At 42.7% G+C, this 20659-nt stretch overlaps 1 protein-coding gene across 5 annotated transcripts in view; it reads right to left on the bottom strand.

The window, feature by feature from the left end:
- Positions 1-724: 724 nt before the first annotated feature.
- The window catches only part of LOC142772027 (uncharacterized), a 28690-nt gene continuing 8755 nt past the window's right edge, over positions 725-20659 (bottom strand). For 2 of the 5 annotated variants that reach the window (XM_075874100.1, XM_075874102.1), the window contains exons 2-5: positions 12842-12978; positions 12715-12782; positions 10661-10744; positions 6834-7164 (exon numbers count right to left, since the gene is read on the bottom strand). In XM_075874100.1, coding sequence (XP_075730215.1) covers positions 7013-7164; positions 10661-10744; positions 12715-12782; positions 12842-12978 — 441 coding nt within the window. In that variant the 3' untranslated portion in view covers positions 6834-7012. Of the gene's footprint in view, positions 944-6833; positions 7165-10660; positions 10745-12714; positions 12783-12841; positions 12979-20659 lie in introns of those variants that run through there. The other 3 variants (XM_075874101.1, XR_012886255.1, XM_075874103.1) reach the window with 3 other exon arrangements.

Raw genomic sequence — 20659 nt, forward strand, 5'->3', positions numbered from 1 at the left:
TACCGGCAACGTGTACACGCCAGCCGCTGGCCATCACCACCTGACAAGGCTTGAGCATTAGAAAGTTCCTAAAATTGTGGACCATCTCGCCAATGGAACCTTGATGGGGGGGGGGGGGGCGAAGCAGCAGCAGTGCGCAAGGCGTTGGGCCGGTTGAAACGGGTGTTGACGCGGGAGCTGGAAGAGCGGTTTGAAGTAAAACGCGGTGTCGCATTAATTTCAGTGATTGCTTGTTTGAAATACATAAACAAAATAAATAAAGGCATGGCAGCCGTATTGGGGTTTACATAAGTTCATCGCAGACAAACGAGCCGAAAGAGTGTCTCTACTCGATGTGTGGTCGAGCGTTGTGGACAGTGGAGACTGTGAAGCGAGAGAAAAGTTTGTTGAGAGCCAGCGGAAGAGCCCGCAGCTGCGAGAGCTGCAGTGAGCGTGCTGGAGAGAGTAAGCGACGATGAAGAGAGCGACATTAGCGCGCACGTTGGAAGAAGCGTGCGCGAGGAGCGCGTGACGTCAACGCGTAGCTGCGGCGTGACTTTTACTGGGCACTGCTCCAACGCCTGCGGTGAGGGGAACGCATTGCGGCGCGTTCTTATGAAAGAACGTACGTAAGGCGTTACAAACTTAAGTGAAACAGATGCTTCGCATATCAAACGAATATGATCAGTAGCAAATACAAAAGAAGTTACGTGGATTTTATCAGTTGTCAGTCCGCGACATTAGATACTGGTTCCTTTTTCTTTATTATTTTTTTGAGGTCTCATTCTCTGGAAGCTCTCGGAAGACGTTTTGCATGTGGTAAACTTTTTCTCAGATTGCTTTTTTTCGGTGGGGTGGTATCCGCCTCAGTGAGTGGTAAAGTGAAGTACCGCATCATGACAGTAGGATCCTTGATTACCTCCTTTGAGGCGTCTTTTCTGCGCGTCCATCCCGTGAGAATTGTCTGCAATCGAGCGCAGTTTTGTCAATGAATTAACGCATCGCAAAAAGGTGGTCTTAGCCTAAGCGTCCGCTTTATTCATAGAATCAGCTAACCCATATATGCCTAGTGTCCTGCATGTAGGACAGTGAAACTTTTCAGTGTAACTCAAATGTTTTTTCTGTAAAAAAGGTAGCGCCACTTAAAGTGGCATGATACCCTTCCCTCGTCATATGCAAGTTCAGGTGATCGCTGGGCTACAAATAGCCACGTGCTTTCAGTCACAAAATGGCTCTTTCACGTGCGTGTAACTTAGTGCTATGCCGCAAAAAAACATGAGCAATATTGAGTCAAATTTTTTTGATGCTGCTGGTATAATTGACGGTTGTTCGTCAGTTATTGGGTATGCAGTAACTTAGGTATGACAGTGATAGGTGCTAATGTTTTTTGTTCATGGTGTGTCAAACATTGGTGTCCTACATACAGGACGGCTCCATACCAATGTTCGAAAGAGTTCTTTTAAAAATGAAAGCCTTAGTCTGTTTTCTGAGGTTGTAGAAGCAATCAATTTGGGGAAATAAATTACTTTTGTTAATTTTTCTAAAATTAGGCATATATGAGTTAATACCGAAACTATACTCTGTTTCACACATCATGTGCAATGTTGGGAAAGCTAGTGAGACTTCTTGCAGTCAATGCGTTCGCAACAAAAAGTACTTCAATGTTCTTACCACCAAAAATTTAATTTTTGTTCGTTATTAGGGCGGGAAGTCATTGAAAATATTATATGTCTTGCAAACAAAAACGCCGCTGAACGTGTGTTATTACGTGGCTGTACAGCTTAGTCTTCGCGTGACGTCACATGCAGGCTTTTTACTTTGGTTACGTCACGATGGTGGCCACCAGGACTATCCGTGTTAGTGCAGGATAGCACACCACAGGGTCGTTCAGAACCCGCGTTTTTTTTTTTGTGCTGACTCCGCTTTTTTCTGTTCGCCAGTCAAGCCAAATTGGAGCCCAAAAAATTGCAAGGGTGCACCGGCACTAATCAGATTGAATGCGAGTGACCACAAACACGCGGAGTTGCACGTTTTGCTGGGCGAGCTTTTTGCATAGCTTGCACAGCATTGCATCTGATGTATGAAACGGAGTATAGCCCTTGAGCAACCGCTTGCCTTTTCTGGCAGTAACAGCTCCTTTCCCATTTAGGCGTGCACCCCCCCCCCCCCAAAAAAAATTATGGACGGCATACAGGAGAACAGGAGAATCATGTTGTGCGTTGCTTTTCCTTGACATTCTACCGTGGGTTCGATACCTTTAACAAGCCATGGGATGGCAAGCGTATCTCAATTTCTTAGTTTGACTTGCTACGCCTACTGGCTGTCACAGCACTTTCCTGATTACCCTCTCTCCGTTATTACTATACAGCCTTCAAAAAGATTTGCTTAATTATTAATTTTGAATATTAATTGTTGGAAGAGGGACGTATGACCAAGTGTCCACGGGGGTGCATAAAAGCAATGGACGTTCTACAGGCTCTCATAATAAACGTGAACACTCAAGTACTTATACTACGACAAAGGTTGTTTTTGTGTTCTGCTGACTAATATATTGATGGGATCAACCGGGTTTTTTTTTTCTAGAATTGATTTCGCACACCCCTCAAAGCGACTTCACGGAACTCCTTTTACTTGCGGATCACAATTCAGAACTACTGGCATAGAAACTAAGCTGATGCACAGATAGTTCTAAAGGTTTATTTCGGGCAATCGGGCACTGTAGAAGTTTATTACACGCTCGTCTCGTTGTCATGGAGAAAGCTTCAAACTGTACACGCAAGTAAGCTGATTTCATTGAGCTTTCCTGCATTTGTTAAGATGTATTTTTCTTGGAAACGCTGAGTTGCCGTACAAAGATATCACATATTACACGTTCTGCGCTTGTAGCAGCAAAAATACAACTACGCCACCTGCACTTAATATATTCTTGTTGTCATCACGCTCTAGGTGTGACCACGATGTGAAATCGCCAAATTTTAGCTGATGAAAACTTAACAATATATTCATCTCATGTTGCTCGGCTAATCATTGGACTTGCCCGCCACACCAAAAAAAAAAAACAGGTTTGGTCGAGCCAGCACACTTTTCTCACCATCGCACTTCATTGCAGTTGTCGACAGCAGACTTGTCATACAGCACGAAGTATCCACTGCGGCCGATGGTCCAGTGGCAAGCACAAAAATGTGTCAACATGGTAATGAAGTGATGTATTCTGCTCGTGGACGAGATGAGCAGCGCCAACCATTGAAGCACGCAACACAAATATTAGAGTTTCCCCTTCATTGTGTCTTCCCACCATGTGCATCGTGCTGCTCATTTGACCATGAACGTAAGACAACTTGCCCTAACCCAACACCACTTATCCTATCCAGTGCGTTTAATTTCGTTGTCAGTTTAGAGTTTTACAGCTGCGGCAAAAAAATGCAAGAATCTGCAAAAAGCCAGTCTTTAGCTCAGCAACATCGGCTTCCTTATGCATTCGTGATACACGCTCAATTGGCGGGGTGACTCAAACATTGTGTGCACGTTTCATTTTGCAGTTTTGAACGTGAAGCTAGGGTTGTACTAGGTAAATCCAGTGCCTAGTTAGGCTCCTTTTTTATCAATGAAGTTGGCCCAATGGTCAACAAGCTTACGTATTCTTTCCAAATAAAACGTTTTCTGTTTGTCTTGAAGCAACTTTTGCACCGAATTCGGCACCTATATATCTGAGGAAAATCAACGACAACTCAAAACCTTGAGTATCCCGAACGAGTAAAAGTCACATTAAGCTCGCTCTCAGGTCCAAATATGCTGTTTCAATATCTCAAGCTCTTTTTTTTATTGTTTCAATAGTGTTAGACGTGCGTGACCATGCACTAACGAAACTTTATTCGACAGCAAACCTCGGCGTTCGTGGCAAGTAGCTCGTTGGGTTTGTTGGGATTTGCGAATTCTCGATGTCCGTAAACGCAGTTTACGTGACAAATCACTTCGCTTATTTTGCAAGCGCAGTCTTCAACCAATGTCTAATTTTTTTACACCTTCCAGTCAAAGAAATCAAGTCACCGTTTCTTGTTGTTCTTTTGTGCAAACTTCTAACGCACAAGCCAGAATTATTCAGCAGCACAAGCAAGAAAGATGACAAGCCAAAATGATGCTTTCACAGCATTACCACAGCAGTATAACAATAAAATATGAGAGGACAGACGACAAGCTGTGGAAGATGATCAGAAACGCTATGACAAAAGTATAAATAATGTCACACGTGCCCTCGTATATGTGTAAGAAAACACGGCTCACTGGCTGAAGTGGCATAGTTTAAATGGATTGATCCGAACAGCAAGATTTTGACTAGCTAGATTAGTGAGCATATTTCTTTGCTGCAAAGTTTTTCTTTCAATCGCCCCCATGCTGTTACAACGTGTAGGGTAGCAAGCCAGTTGGCCTTCGTACCTTTCCTTCTTTGCCATTTATTTCATTCTATTGCTGCAAATTATGGTCGCCGTGCTGTCGCGGCGATAATCAGCGCGTGCTTATGCATCCCCTCCTCCTTATAAGCGGGAGCTTCTACGGGCTGCGTTCTCAACAAACACACAAAGATTTGGGCCAGGAGTGTGTACCTGGGGCATCCGTGTTCTCTTACACCAGCGTTTTCTAGAGTTACGTCCAGTCGGATCTAAATGAGTTGACTGCCCAACTCAACACCATCACTACGCACAAGCCTTGTTGTTGTCGTTTACTGTGACCACGCCGCAGGAAAGTTGGTTATTTCTAAAGCGCATGTTTAATACAAATATTATTGGCCCTGAAAATGCTAGCCCTGCCAGTAAAACATTATAATGTGTTGTTAATGCACTCATTACTTCGCCCTCTTGGCGTAACTGTGTTTTTTAGACATCATTGCACATAACGCGTTCTGCGCGAGTGGAGCAGATATACAGGTACACAAGCTTCAACAAAGATAGTCAGGAAGTCGCATAACTGAGTAACGTAAGTAGCATATAGACAAACAAACAACCGCATAATAGTAAGGGAAAAAAGAGTGTGCCGAAAGAACTACGCTGAAGATGGTTTAATCCAAAAGCGGTAAGTTTGGATGGTTTGCAATACTCTGCTAGCATCATTTCTCGTAATCCCACCGTACGGTTTCCAGACCCATCTCCTACCGTTAAAACAGCGCGTAATTCCTTTCACGTGCCTCGCTGAATGATGAGCAATACCATTCACTTGGTGTTTGTCTATGGGTTTCTTGGAAATACAAGCTGGCTAAGCCGAAAAGACGGTGTACGTATTCATTGTAAGCATGAAGGACAAACACGATGCATAACAGTGAGACAAGCCATGGCATCCCGCATTGCGTTGCTATGAAAACGACCAGTAGCTAACGTATAAAAATACCCTTAGGATACTCTGGCTTCACCTAGATTGTCTGAAGTTTTGTATGTGTTTTGTTGCGCGTCGGCTATGACTTAGACATGGTTCAACGTATCAAAGCCTAACAGCCCTCCTTGGATCTTTGATGGAACACGAACAATATGTTTCTGATGGCAAGCAATGCGTTCATGTACATTCCCTTCAGCTAATATACCTCCACAATCAACCTGAATAAAAAAATTGCCCGCAGCTTTCCTCGGGGGAACACTGAGGAGGATGCGGAGCATATAATTGGTTAACGGGGTGTTAAAGTGCGACTTACTTGGGTCGATGGCTAAATTGGTTAACGTGGTTGTGAAATGGGGTGTTAAATTGCGACTTACTTGGGTCGATGGCTAAATTGGTTAACGTGGTTGTAGGAGGGGGTGTTAAATGAGTGAACACGTACACAGGTATGCGAAAGGACGGCGCTGGTCGAAGGGACGTCGATCATTGTGTTTGTGGATTCGTTGGAATTCATTTCACCGCAACCTTGGACGTCGACGCGCCGTACAAACCAACCGACGAGCGGCAACTGAGCGAGCGAGCGCCGACCTTGAGTATATATACAGCGCGACGGTGCATGCCCTGTCAGCTGTCGAATGTTCGAGAAGGGGGAGAAGCGCAACGGCGCATGCGCGCGCGTCAGCTGCCGCTGTTCTCGAAGCGCGACGGCGCATGCGCGCGCGTCAGCTGCCGATGTTCTCGAAGCGTGACGGCGCATGCGCGCTACATTATACAGCTAGCGAATGTTCGTGAAGAGGATAAGCGCACGCGGTGTGTAGAGGAGGAAGGGATGCACAGATGGTGGAAGAAGGAGGAGGAAGCTTGCGGACGGCGCCGCACTAGAAGCCTCGAGTATTAGATGCTCCGCATCTAAAATGTCGTTATATGCCGCAACAATTCTTGAACCCGCCCCCCTCCTAAGGTGTGCTATGCACGAAAAGCCCGCTTTTTTATGCTTTACGCGCTGGCAACCCGTTTAACCCGAGTGGTCGCTTCAGTTCCAATGGTATGTCTCATTACTGACTTTTCAGAAAAATTGCAATGCTTACCAATGCTGCTCTTTCAAGTTTCAACGAGTCCCATGGGACGGCCTAGTGCTCTTCCATAGTAGAGTACCAAGTACTCTCAATCGTTCAACAGTTTTTTGTTTAACACAGTTTCAACGAGTCCCTCTATCACCAATACTGTGAATATACCTAGCTTACTGTGACCATATCTACTGAGCACCTCTACGCCATACGCTGAAAAAAATTGTACACTCGAAATGCCCTGTCATTCACGGTTACTCACCTACTAGCAGGAAACACTGTTATAATTCCTTTTCGGTCGGTTTTGCATTAAACTTAGTGGTTCGTCTATCTTCTCGGCATCCCACAGCGGCCAGCAAAAACGTCACGGAATATACGCTCGCGTCTTTTAGCTGACAGGATAAAACATTGATCTAGACACTCGGAGAAATACCATATATGCCTTTAATAATGCATATTGTCTACTACTCGAACAGCTTCACCATGTGGCATGTTGTTGCGGGAACTTTCTGTCTGCGCTACCATAATTGTAAAACATCTACAAAAACTGTGGTATAGCTTCCCGTAAAGAAAGCATGCCGAAAGTCGTATCATAGCCAGTATGCTTAATCAAGCGCTTTACGCAGTTCCGTCGAACAGTTTGGGCTGTAAATAACCTTGCCCCGGTCCGTGATTCGAGAAAATTCTTTTCTGCAGTGATGTCCAGGGCTGCCTTGAATGAAAGAATTTCTCACCCGGAGATCAACATGCGTCGAACCTAGATAGAAATAATATAAGAAGACATTTGCATTGTTTTCTGCTGGTAAATGTGCTTCGTCTTTTGTGAAAGCATTCTAAGCTTGCCCAGGCCAGATTTTTGCTATCATGAATCTTTCGCGTGAGCAGGACCCCGTGTTCCTAGCAAAGCACATTATCTGCGTATTTTTATCGCAAAAAAGTTCTTTGGGATAGAGAAATAAGTTTCAATATCAGTTTAAGTTTTAGCGTCAATTTTCTTTTGTGGTACAGTAGCATTCGTTCATACATTGTTTATTCAGACAAAAACAAAGGTTGTTGTTGCCTAGGCTGAAGAGACAAAAGGCAGGTTGCTCCTGCCTGACTAAGGTCTCTATTTATATACATTGCCTCCGGTGAAGTGAAACAAAGATACAAATTTTATTCTTAGTTTCAGTACATTACGAATATATCTTATCATTCTTCTAGTAATGTGAGGCATTTTTGTTTTTTCTTTAAGAGCCTAATGCAAATTAAATAAAGCTGAGAAATACGCACTGTTTTAAACGCAAAGCATTTCTTAGCGAACTACGGCGACTTTGCGCGTATCTATCTATCTATCTATCTATCTATCTATCTATCTATCTATCTATCTATCTATCTATCTATCTATCTATCTGTCTATCTATCTATCTATTTATCTATCTATCTATCTATCTATCTATCTAGCCGCCTACAACTTTTAGCTCTCCTGGCCGTTTCGATAATGGTATCAATACTAAACTTGGTATGGCATAACATGACTGTAGTAAGGACCTATTTCATTAGTGATAACATGAAAATCATGACATGCATGTCATGAAAGTCGTGATTTACATTTCATGGTCCTGAAACTTTTGCGGCGGTTTTGTTCACATAGCAGGTTGCAAAACTGGTATGGTATGAGATGATTGCATTGCGAACACAAGTGACAGGCCCTAACATAAGAATCATGGCTTGCGTGTCATGGAACAACACGACTAGATGCCAAGCTCATGATGCGCTCGCGGGCGTTTCGCTAGCGTCACATATACCAAACTTTATATTACGGTCCGTTAATGGATGGCGAAGGTATGTGACTGGTGCAAACATGATAATCATAGGATGCCTGTCATGTAACAACATGACTACATGCTATGCTCATGATGCGCTCGTGGCCATTTCAATAGCTTCACATGTACCAAACTCAGTATTACGGGACGTGAAAGAATGACATAAATAAATGACACATACAAACATGATATTTACAACATGCTTGTCATGTAACAACATGACTACATGCCACACTGATGATGCGCTTTCGGCCGTTTGACTAGCTTTACATATGCCAAATTTGGTATTACGTGACGTCAATAGATGACGAAAGTATGTGACTGGTGCAAACATGATAATCATGAGATGCGTGTCATGTGAGAACACGACTACATGCCACAACCAAGGCGCCATTACATTTCGACGTGACGCGGTGTACGTGCTCACCAGCGTTCATTTCGTCAGGTCACGCCGGCGTTGTCACACCAGGCACCGTTCTTGCCATATACTCGCCGGCGTGTGTCGCGCTGCATTGCCTTGACGCATGCGCGTTTTAGCGCGTCCGGCCTCCCTCCGTCCCGAAAAGAGGGATACGCAGTGTTGTCTGGGTAACGCATCGGCGCAAAAAGCAGCATGTCGCATTTCGCGCTGGTTGCCATCGGGCCGCGCCAAAGGACGCTGGTCGCGCCTGGCGTCCGACTATAGAGTGCTCCCGTTTTGCTAACGTAGCATCGCTTTGCCCAGCGTGCGCGCGCGTCAACGCTATATTGGAGTATATTGGACCCTTCATGATGCGCTCGCGGCCGTTTTGCTAGCTCTAAATATACTGAATTCGGTGTTACGCGACGCCAATGGGTGACGAAAGTATATGACTGGTGCCAACAATATAATCCTCACACGCGTGTCATGTAACAACATGACAACATATCATGCTCATAGCGTGCACGCGGTCGTTTTGCTACCTACGCATATGCTAAATTTAGTATCACGTGGCATGCATAGATGACGAATTTAAACGACACATTCAAACATGATAATCATGACATGGAAGTCACGTACGGCATCATTTACCTCCACCTCGTAACGTAGTGCTTATTTTAAAGTGCCATATGAACATTCCTCATTCGTGCTTCGCATGTCATCGATTCCCACTGTACGTGGGATTCGCCAATTTTTTTTCACTGACAATATGGTTGGGCCTGCTCAAACAACTTTTTGCCAGTATGTTCCTGTCCCCTAAATACCACAAATCTATAATATGGCTAAAATCTACATAGCCAAATATCGACAGTATAGTGGATTGAATATTGTATCTGGCATGGATAGTTCGAAACATTTCATTTTTACAGGAATTAGCAAGTGAAATAGGTGTAAAACGGTTCGAGCGTACGGTATAGCCATATTTCGCGATTGAATAGACGTCTTTCACCGTCTTGCTTCGACGCATTGGCGCAATGGCGATTACTATACTTGAAGAGCACGTGGTCCTTCCTGACAAAAGGGGCACTATTTTGTACTGTCATCAGTGTTTTCTTGTTCCTGGCACCAATTGAAGGCCTTCAAAAGTGTTTCAATTAGTTTTATGTCACGCCTTTTCTGACCACTTTTTTCTTGTTCAGGAAATAGATAGACAACCGATATTTTTATTTCATACATATTTTATTTCAAATATACCGTATTAGAGTGAACGGAGAACAAGATACTGTGGCGCTAAAGTCGAGAACAATGACTGAGACGCAAAAAGAAGTGGGCAAGGCTGCCTCTTACACTATACAATCGAATTTCGTCACTAAAACGCATATTATTTGATATGTTCCAACTCGCGCTAGAAAACCTAATTGTGGGACGTGAACGCGATAACAAAGCAACTAAGACGAAAATTAAATAGTTTGGGTGAGACCAAGTTGGATATTTTTATTCTTTTTGTTGGCGGAGAGCTGGTTTGATGAATGTGGCTCACTTTGATTGAAACCATTGGAGTACTTGACCTATTTTTTATTAGAAACTGGCTTTATGAGCTCATGTTACAATGAATTACTGCCCCATTTTGATTCTCACTGCTCTAGAAATTCACGATACTCATGCATGCTTTACGTCCTTCAGAAATTTAGCCCATAGCTTCGGTTTCTGCATTTGGCTCTTTACAAAAAAAAACGCCTCATGTATACCACTGTAGTTACTGTTTCGCCTCAATGCCATTAAATTATTTACAATAATAACGCAGCGATAACTACATGAGCTGGTAATATAGACAACTATTTTGCACAAATCACCTCGTTACAATTCCTTTAGCATTTTATATCCAGGTCAGACTGATGGCAACGTAGTGGACCGCGTGGGTACTCCTATCGATCACAAAAAAGCTGGAACAGCCTGCTCACATAATCATACAGGGAAGCGTCCGACAATGACCCACTCATTGTCAGAATATATTTTCAATTGGAACAAGAAATCAAAATGAAACATACCACGGATGACGGATCGCACCACTATAACACCACACGAACAGTCTGGGGCCTTGTAAACGAGAGTTTCAGTAGACAAATGATGAGCTGCAACAAAAATAATGACCCCAATTATTTCTGAACTCTATCCACTTCACGCGTTTAATGGATATACCATGTGATGAATCAGACAGTTGATTGTTGACACGCGTTTTAAGATATCTCTAAAGTTCCAGATAAAGTACCTAATGAATCTAATTAACACGTCAAAGCTGACAAGGGACATCTGCTGCCACAGCCACCATGATACTCAACATATATGTGATGTCAAACCGTTTGACCGGACTTCGTAGCCTAATACATGACTGATCGTGCGGCAGCATAAATACTTCTGCATTACGGAACGGTCCAGTACACTTATCTACGTATGCTAAAAAATGTCTTCATTTGCCAAAAGGATGATTCACTGAGCAATGTCAGTGCACAACAGTCACCCAGATAATCAAAATTGTCAGAGTTGGTCACAACGTCGTTTTTCACAGTCACATTGTGGTATTTTCGCTACCACAACAGCAATTATTATTATCACCTTCATCTAACCAATGTGCAAAGTTTCAGTTTTCTTGCAACATTTATAAGTTAAGTGCCACTGTCGTTACGTTGCGGCGTGTCTTCCATCACTAACGGCCGAAGGCTTACCAAAAGAGCAACATAATTGAACATACGCCCTTGTATGAATCTAACAAGGTGCTGCACCCACATGAATATTGCTGAGAGAAATAATATTAACGTGGATTTTACTGACAAGAACAACCATTTTTTAACCTCGTTATAACATTATAAAACAGCGCTGGAGATGCAGGACCGAAAAAAAAAGCACTGACACAGGGTGCTGCAGCGCAAACATTTTTGGGAAGCAAAATGCCTTACTACGTCAATTCTTTTCCCCACAAAATTCGCAAAGTAGCAGCGATGTGTGGTGTAAGTGTGCGCTTTTCGGCCTATAATAACTACCCATGGAGAAACTGAAGTTTCAAGGTAGAGAAATTCAGTGGAAAGAAGCACAAGCAGCTTGTGGCAAGCTGTCAAAGACAATACGTGACTAGCTTTTTGTCTCTCGTAAGGTTTCTGTTGTGTACCAGGCACTTTCGTCCTTTGGCTCTTCGTATCTAAGGTTAACAGACAAGCGCGTTTACGTAAAGCTTCTGGACCCATCTATTTTTTTACAAAAAAAGGGCAACTTCGTCGCCCCCTCTTTCGAGTATCTGTGTCCATGGGTTTTGGTTGATACCGAAATCTCGTTTGTTTTATTGATTGCTGCACAGGAGGAGTGGTTGGTGAATATAAAGCAATAATAAAAACAAAAAAGTGCGTAATGCAACTTCACTTCCTGTTATTGTCAAAGTAAATAAGCTGGTTAATTTGTACAGCGTGAGTATTGAGCTCTCAAAAGGTGGTATACCTCATTCAATGACTAATGTATTGCTTTTCAAAATGAGTAGGCGTACTCAATTGAAGCCCTTCACTTGATAAATGAAGTGTTTATCAGTATGTTCTGCTAAAATAAGTCCCTATGTGTATTTATTTTTTCGCCCGGTGTGGAGTGCGAGCTTCCTTATGTATTTACCATGCAAACGCACCTACTCGCCACCTATGGTTCTTTAGTTCTGCTACATTTCTATTTAGTACACCGTGAAACTCACGTATACCAACTGGGACAATCGTGCATACACGCCTGTGCCAAGAAAGATTTGGTTTACACGTAGCGCAAGCAAATGCGTACAGAATATTTCTGAGGCACTCATAAGGTATATTACGTGAAGGAGCACTTAATATTATGTTATATCTCGTGAATGTATCACCTTACGCATTGCTAATGTTCCTGTCCTTTTTTCGCCTATCAGCCGTCTTACAACCGCGTCTTCGCTGCGCAATCTGAAACAATCTCAGGTACCTATGCGAGTAGTGTGTAACCCATTTTACGCGGCTTTTTATACTTGTGTACTGTTTCTTCCCATTGCTTCCCAAAGGCACCCTTGCTTATGCTGCTCGTAACAAAAACTGAATAATTGCCTTACGTCCGTGAAACACGTCCATCCGGGCAACACGTCTGTTGCTGAACTGCCCCAGCAGCTCAAGGGTAATCCTGGTAAAAAAGTGCACCGGGATAATTTGAACCTCAATTTTACAACAAAAGCACCTTACCTTTGTCTGTTGCGCAACAGTGTTCTGTTAAAGGCAATGAACCCCGAGTCCATAAAACGCATTAAATCTAACCTGCACCGTACTTCCTTTCTTTTTGTGGTAATATACGTCCATATACATTCTTTGGTGTTCACAAACTGAAAAAGTGCATATCTGGAAATTAACTGGGGATGAGTATGCACGCTATGCAACAGTGAAACTTCGAAATTAACATCTTTCTTTTCATATTAAATGTCGCATTTTAGGGTACTCACAATTGTATCTATGCAGTTTCGTTTCTTGGGGTCGCAAGGGCGCAGTTTTTATAAAAGCACGGTATTCGAAACAATACAGAGATCAGTGAACATGCCTGTTGCTGGCTGTTTGTTCTTTCTTGAAACGCTAGCATTTTAATACAAGTTTACCCAGTATCTTACAGTACATAATATGCGTTCGAGGACAACTGATGGAAACAAGCGTACAGCCTTTGATGCCTAGCCGAAAGCGAAAAGCAGACGTCAGCGTCGATGGTGTCTCCTCACATGATCATGGTGTCTGCTCACATGACAAATCACATGATCATGGACGATCGAAATTTGAAACGTCATGACATGAAGCCTCGTGATAGCATGATTGCGGAGTCTGTGCTAAGTGACGCTAAGTAGAAGGATCAAATTTTTGGAACATGAGATTAATACAGTAGCATAAGAAGAAAGCTCATAAAAACAAGATGAGTTTATCTTTAGAGCCATTTTTAGCAGGAAGGGAGAAAGAGAAGAAAAGAAAAAGGAAGGAGAGGAACAAAAATCAACCAGACGTGCGTCTGGTTTGCTATCTTATAGTGGGGGAAGGTCCCTTATTTCTATCTTCGTCTTTTAATTCATTTTTGGCAAATTGCCAAGCAAGTATGCGATCTTTTTTTATACTAGTGTCAGTGGTTTGACGAGCGAAACACGGCGACCCTACTTTATTTGTTTATTTATTTAAATAATTATTTATTTATTTGAAATACCCTCAAGGTACATACAGTACATTGTAAAAGGGAGGGACAAGTATGAAGAGTGAAACAAAAACGAAAGAGATACATGAACAATTATTTCATGCAAGCGCAGTAACATGTATAAGAATTACAAAAAGTAAAAGATAAGATCGATATATACATTGGTCATACAAAATGTAGGACTTTATTGAGTAATTCAGATAATAATATAATAATAACAAAAAGTGCAAGGGCAAGAGCTTTCTTTGAGACGGGCAGCTTTTATGCTCCTCTAAATAACAAACTGCCGTTATTAGCGCTGTGTTAATTCATTCATCATCATTTTGGCTTGCACATTGTTGCAAATTATCAAATATGAGCAAAGCCACATTTATTTTTAACCCAACATTAGATGTCCAAGTATTGGCGAATATTATGTAATTGTAGCAGAATACGAAAATTTGCATGAAGAGTATGTAAGAAGAAACCGTATGTAGTTAGAAGAACGGCATCAAAGACATGTCATGTATGGCGGGTGTGAAAGGTGAACATACAGTGTTTAGGTGTAAACAAAATACAGTGGTTATCTGGAGGCTTTTTTTTCTTCATTTGACAAAACCTTATTCAAAATTAGTAAAGTATTTTATTGAGGCGTCGTCGTCATTCCTGTAGCTTAAAAGTTTTATTACGCATGAGAAGCAAATATGGACATCCATTTGAATACATGCTACATATTTTTCGATGATTGAAGCCACGATTAATTAAGGACAACTTCACTAATTATTTTGAAATACCATAAATGTTTCAGAACATATCCAACTACACGGACAGCAGCTACAACCGTGCAATTGCAGTGGTACATGCAACTACACAATATGATTCAATAAACTATACGAAAAGTAACAGAAAAATATACAAGGAAACATAATTGTTTACTGTTGAAACGAAAAAAGTAAAAAAAGGAACAAATGATACTATGGATGCGCGTTTTTTTTTTATTCAGAGTATACAATTTATAAATTTAAACGAACTATTCCCAACAGCAGGAAAACATAGAGCTTAGCGAAAATTGGATATGTTACCCATGTGGGTGGATTTCGGATTCCAATGACTTTAATACATTTGGTTATTGTAGAGTATTCATATTCTTGATTTCTGTAGGCATGCTCTTCTACAAGAATATCGGTACAGAACAAGCGCGAAGTGGCCGGGTGTTCACTAGCGTTCTTAATTAGACCTAGCCTTAGCTAACAGTTACCACCACAGGCTCAGCTTCTCTAAACGCCACTAAACAAGGGTTAGTGCTTTTAGGTTTTGGTTAGACCTGGCTGACTATTGCTCATTGCGTGCTTGTCATAGCTGACGCTCTGAGAATACTGGCTAATGTTATACGATATGAACTTGCCGCCAGCTATGACTTACGCTTGCTGACGCTGGCTTACGACGAGCTAGCAATAGGCCAGCTTCGTTAAAGTGGGCTACTGCTCCTTAACTCGTGGCTAGTTGTTGGCTAGGGTCTGTAACTTTAGCTAGTAGTGGCTAACGTCATATATCTCTCCCAGAGTTTATTCTCAACTAGTTCAATTTATTTTTGTTTTGAGTACCAGTCGACAGATCTCTAGCATACGGTGACGAGTCGACTAAAGGCAAGCTTTAGTTCAATATTGCTGGAGAGCGTTAGCTTACATGGCATATGCTTTACGTGTTAGTTTGGGGCTACCTGCATGCTAAAAGTGGCTAGTTGTGACTAACAGTGACTGGGCTCGTGTGTTCTGGCTAACAACTTATTCTGAGTGCTTTCTATCATCCGCTAATGACGGTTACCACTCGCTTAGTTTTGTCTTGTGTTGGCCACAGTGATAGCGATTTTCATTCTTGCCCAGTATTGTCGAAAGTCCGCACTGAGATCACGAAAGGCAGCGTAGAGCACGATACATCCCAACAAACGAACACCTTTCAGTTACATCTCTGAGACGCGAGGCTACAACATACATTCATGGGGAGGCCAAGTAAATCAAAGGGAAATATTTCTTTAGCTGCTTACACATTCTGTTACTTTGAGCCTGTCAGAAAGCCTAGAGCTGTTCTTGAAGTGTAAGTTAAAATATTGTAGCATGAACAGTGGTCATGGTATTATACTTTTAATGAAAACAGGCTAGGTTCGTAAAACATTAAAGCAGCCTAGAAGTGTGGAGCTTTGGCTAGTTGGTATGACATGACGATAGATTTAGCGCGAAAACAGAACGACGACAATAAGACAAGAAGGACAAGAAGTGTCCTTCGTGTCCTTCTTGTCTCTTTGTCGTCGTTCTGTTCTCCCGCCATAACTATCATCTTTGAAGTAGAACTTTTTTTTCGACAACTTGGTGCATGTTTTGCTAAAGGAATGTGGGTGAAATGAGATGAACACAACAAGAGACGTTGACGAACGCCCAGGTGTTCGTCTATGTTTTTTCTTGTGTTCATTTTGTTTGCGCCTTATTGCCTCCGTAATACGTAAAACATATTCATATTCTTATTTTGTCCCAAATGTAGGCGAACATTGCAGACATCACTAATGCATCTGCTATAAAAAGAAAGCATGGCGCGCATGCTGCATCGCCTCGCTTCCATGAATTTGCACTGAGAGTGTGACGGGGTCATCGCTGTCTGCACCCCATAAGCGATATAAAACACAGTAGAATGAGACTAATTCCCCATTATTGTCTTTTCGCGTGGAAGAAACATACGCATAATATTGCAGCTCAATTTGGAAAATTCGAAGCATTCATTGGCGAAGCAAAAGCACTTTGACTGATTTTTGTAAATGAAACGTCCTGCGTCAGGGTGTGCACGTACGAGAACTGGTATAGGAGGACATAAATATAGTAAGAACCCTAGTTTCCTCAATACATGACTTCACTCACATGTTACGTAGTGACGCTCGTATCCACATAGGAAGGCTCAAGGTATACCGGAGTGCGCTACAGGTGTTGCAGAGTATATGCCATCGAAGGAACAATCAGAAAATACTTCGGGTATTTTGGCATGAAAGCCTTAAGCTCGTGCCACCGAAAATCTTGTGCCTGCATTGCCGACTATTTGGATAAACGATGATTCCCGATTGAAGGAAAGAACTTAAAAATTGGCCCCGTATCTGCATTTACACTGCAAATGTCGTCGAAAGACGATAGTCTTGCCAGTAGGGAGAGTGAACAAAACATTTATTTGATGTTCTACTCAAGAAAATTGGTGAATGGTATTCCGGAGGCGCTGCGTTAGAGTGCCTCGAGCATGCAGCGGAGGCGAACGAGCGCATCAAGTCCCGTCACACGTGAGATATGAGTGCCATCTGGCAGTTTGGTTTTTGTTTTTTTTAACAAAGTGTGTGGCTCTGTGACGGGTGTGTGCGCCCGCCTCAGAGGTGATAAGGGGTAGAACGCAAGGCGACGGGTAGGTGCCACTACTGTCTCGTTTTAGCAAAGCGTTGGAAACACTCGCCTTTCCGTGCAAGCGTTGGATGATCAGCGCAGCGTGGTAAGCGCTACGGTCCATAAAATTGCTTATGTATGCCTTTTCTAGTAAAAAGCGCACATCCAGAATACATACGTGTTGTTATGGTGCCCCAGACACGCGCAATAATTGCTTTTTATTCGAAAATTGCACAAGCATGAACGCTGAATCTTGAGCAACATAGGTGGGCGCTGCGGATGGGGTCGGCTGTTTCGAATATCCAATGCTGTTAAGAGTGGACAAACAGATAAATATACAGACAGACAGACAGACAGACAGACAGACAGACAGACAGACAGACATACACACAGACAGACAGAAAGACAGACGGACAGACGGACGGACGGACGGACGGACGGACGGACGGGCAGACAGACAGACAGACCAATATTTTTGGGTGAAAGGTTAACAAGAAAGACTATTGCCTTTAAATGTATCAAGGCTTGCGCTAAGCTACGCAGACCTTGAAACTGAGTATTGGGATGACTCAGTAGCTTATTTTTGTTGCTTGTAGCTCATTCCCAGTTATTAGCTGGGTAATTCCCAGCTTCCCAGTCATTAGCTGGACTTCGGCAGTGGCGGCGGCGGCTCACGGACGCAGGCTAACAGCGCTCGTCTGTTTTTCAGTTGGCGACTAGCATTTCGACGTTCCAAGGGAGGACTTGTCGTGCTGCATTAGATTCGGGCCCGACTGCATTTACCGGCTGGCGTCCATCGACGGTCTGACGACGTCCATTGGCGCGATACGGCCCATTTATGGAAATCAAAGCATAGTCCTTCCCGCGCACGGACGTCAGTGCTGCTCCCGCCATCTGTTAACAGCGGACGCAGCTCACAAATCTTATCTTCGGTGGTTGGTGGGCGTGGAGCTGCTCACTTTGGCAGCGGCGGCAGCGGCTTACGGACGCAGGCTAACAGCGCTCGTCTGTTTTTCAGGTTGGTGTGCACCTTTTGTTGCCTACCATCCAGTGCCGATGCTGCCGCTGCCATAGGTGATTGTGTGGTGTCTTTTGTGAAGTGTTGCATTGTTTTGGGGTAACTTGCTACAGAGCTTAGCTCGGCTCTCTTAGCTATATGGCAGGCGCACCTACTGGTCGTATTAATGACGTAGCTAAGGTGCTTTCTGAGAAGGCTCCTACTAGTATCAAAGAGGTCGTCAAAGTCATCAGTGATTTGGCCACTAAGCTTGATGCCTTCGCAGTTCATATGATAGCTCAGGTTGGTAAGATTGAAGACTCAAACTCAGAAATTAAAGTCGAGGTCGGAAAAATGCGTGAATCTGTCGAATTCATGAATACGGCCTTTGAAGAGTTTAAGAAAGATGTTGAGAACTTTCGAAGGGAACTAACAGAGGTGAGGACTCAAAACAAAGATATTGTGAAACAAAACCAAAAGATGGCTAGACAACTGACTGACGCCAAAAAGAAGATTATTAAACTTAAGCAGCACAGAAGGAACATGAACGTGGAAATCATAGGGCTTCCACGTACCGCAGATGAAAATCTAAAGGCGGCAGTGGGTAAAATGGCCACCTGTTTGGCAATCGAGATGTCCGATAGAGACATTGATGTCGCACATCGTGTCCCATCGAGAGATAAAGATAAACCAAACGTTGTGGTAATATTTGCAACCAGGACATTCCGAGACAAATTTCTGACTGTAGCTAGGAAGACGAGGCTAAATACGAGTCACCTTTTTTTAGAGCATACTGATCCCATCTATGTCAATGAGCATCTCTGCCTAGAAAATAAGATTCTGTTCAGGAAAGCTCGACAGGTGAAAGCAGAAAAAAAGTGGAAGTTTGGATGGGTATCTCAGGACCGGATTCTAATGAGAAAAGCTGAGAACTCTGTGGTTGAACATATTCAATCTGAAGGGGATCTTGCCAAGATTTCGTAGGTGCTCGTGTTCAGTCAAGTTCTGTATTTATAAATATGCTTAATCCTTCATATCTGAAAAAAACAGAAATGTAATAAATTCTCGGTTTTTCTCTGCAATGTTCGAAGCCTACGCAGGAATTTAAACAATCTGGTCACGTATATAGCACGGTTAGACTTTGGTTTCGATATTATTGCTTTGAGTGAAACATGGTTGAAGGCTGATGAAACATTGAGTATGCAGAGATTCAGGCTACTATCGCAGCCACACAACTCGCGTGCGCGTGGAGGTGGTGTTGCCTTGTTTATACGAGACAATAATGCGTGCAATATCTTGCTTGATGCATCTGTTACCAACGCAACTATAGAAACTCTGTTTATCAAAATGAAAAGAGGGTCAGTTATTGGCGTTGTATACCACCCGCCCGGTTCTTTGATCAAAGCGTTACTGAAAGAATTTGAGTCTGTGCTTATTAGATTTCACTGCATGCACTACAATAATATTGTAGTTGTTGGAGACTTTAATATTGACCTGTCATCCGATACCTCGAATGAGTACACCCTCCTGTTAAAATCTTTTAACTTGTGTGATGTCATAAATGAGCCAATGCGTATCACTGACACGTCCTTTACTCTTATTGATCATGCCCTCTGCAATGTTGGCGATGATGTGCATGCTGGTGTGCTTCCTGTTCCCATTGCCGATCACTTGCCTATTTTTGTTACCCTTATCAATGAGCCTCTCAATACGAAACCTTCTAGGAGAAAATAACTACAAAGATTGACTATAAGTTACTACGAGACAAAATAAGTCAAATCAATTACTGCGCTATGTATGACGAGGATGTAAATATAGAATACAGTAACTTCATATGCTCTCTCAAAAATGCTGTGTCACTAAGCACCACCACAACTAGTAGTAAGTACGCCAAGTCACTCTGCCCTTGAATGACACCTAGTATTGTAGAAATATTGAAACAAAAAGACCATTGGTATCCCAAGTGGAAGCAGCAGAGAACCAGTGCATACTACTTAAATCAATTCAAATGCTATAGGAAAAAGTCATTCACCCGTATGAGGAAACGAAATAAATAGTACTATGATAAGCTTATCGAAGAGGCTGGAGGCAATACTAAGCGAATTTGGGAAATAGCAAAATCCACAGTTGGTCTTGACTCAGATAAACGTGTATTGACTGACGATATAACTCAAGACATGCTGTATCGCTTTAACAAGTATTTTGCAGACGTCGGGCGTGCTTTGGCTGCTCAGTTTCCTGACACTACAGACCACACGCGTCCCATTAGACCAGTTTCTGATAGTTTTGCCATATTTGAGGGGAAAATGTCCCATATCATGTCAATAGTAAAAAAACTAGACGCCAATAAAGCGGCTGGGCTCGATGCTATTACAGTTAGACTAATAAAAAATACCATAGACATTCTGGCAGACGATTTGCTGCACATGTTTCAACACTGGCAGGACTGTGGT

The sequence above is a fragment of the Rhipicephalus microplus genome, chromosome 9 (genome assembly GCF_043290135.1).
Source record: "Rhipicephalus microplus isolate Deutch F79 chromosome 9, USDA_Rmic, whole genome shotgun sequence".
NCBI lineage: Eukaryota > Metazoa > Arthropoda > Arachnida > Ixodida > Ixodidae > Rhipicephalus > Rhipicephalus microplus.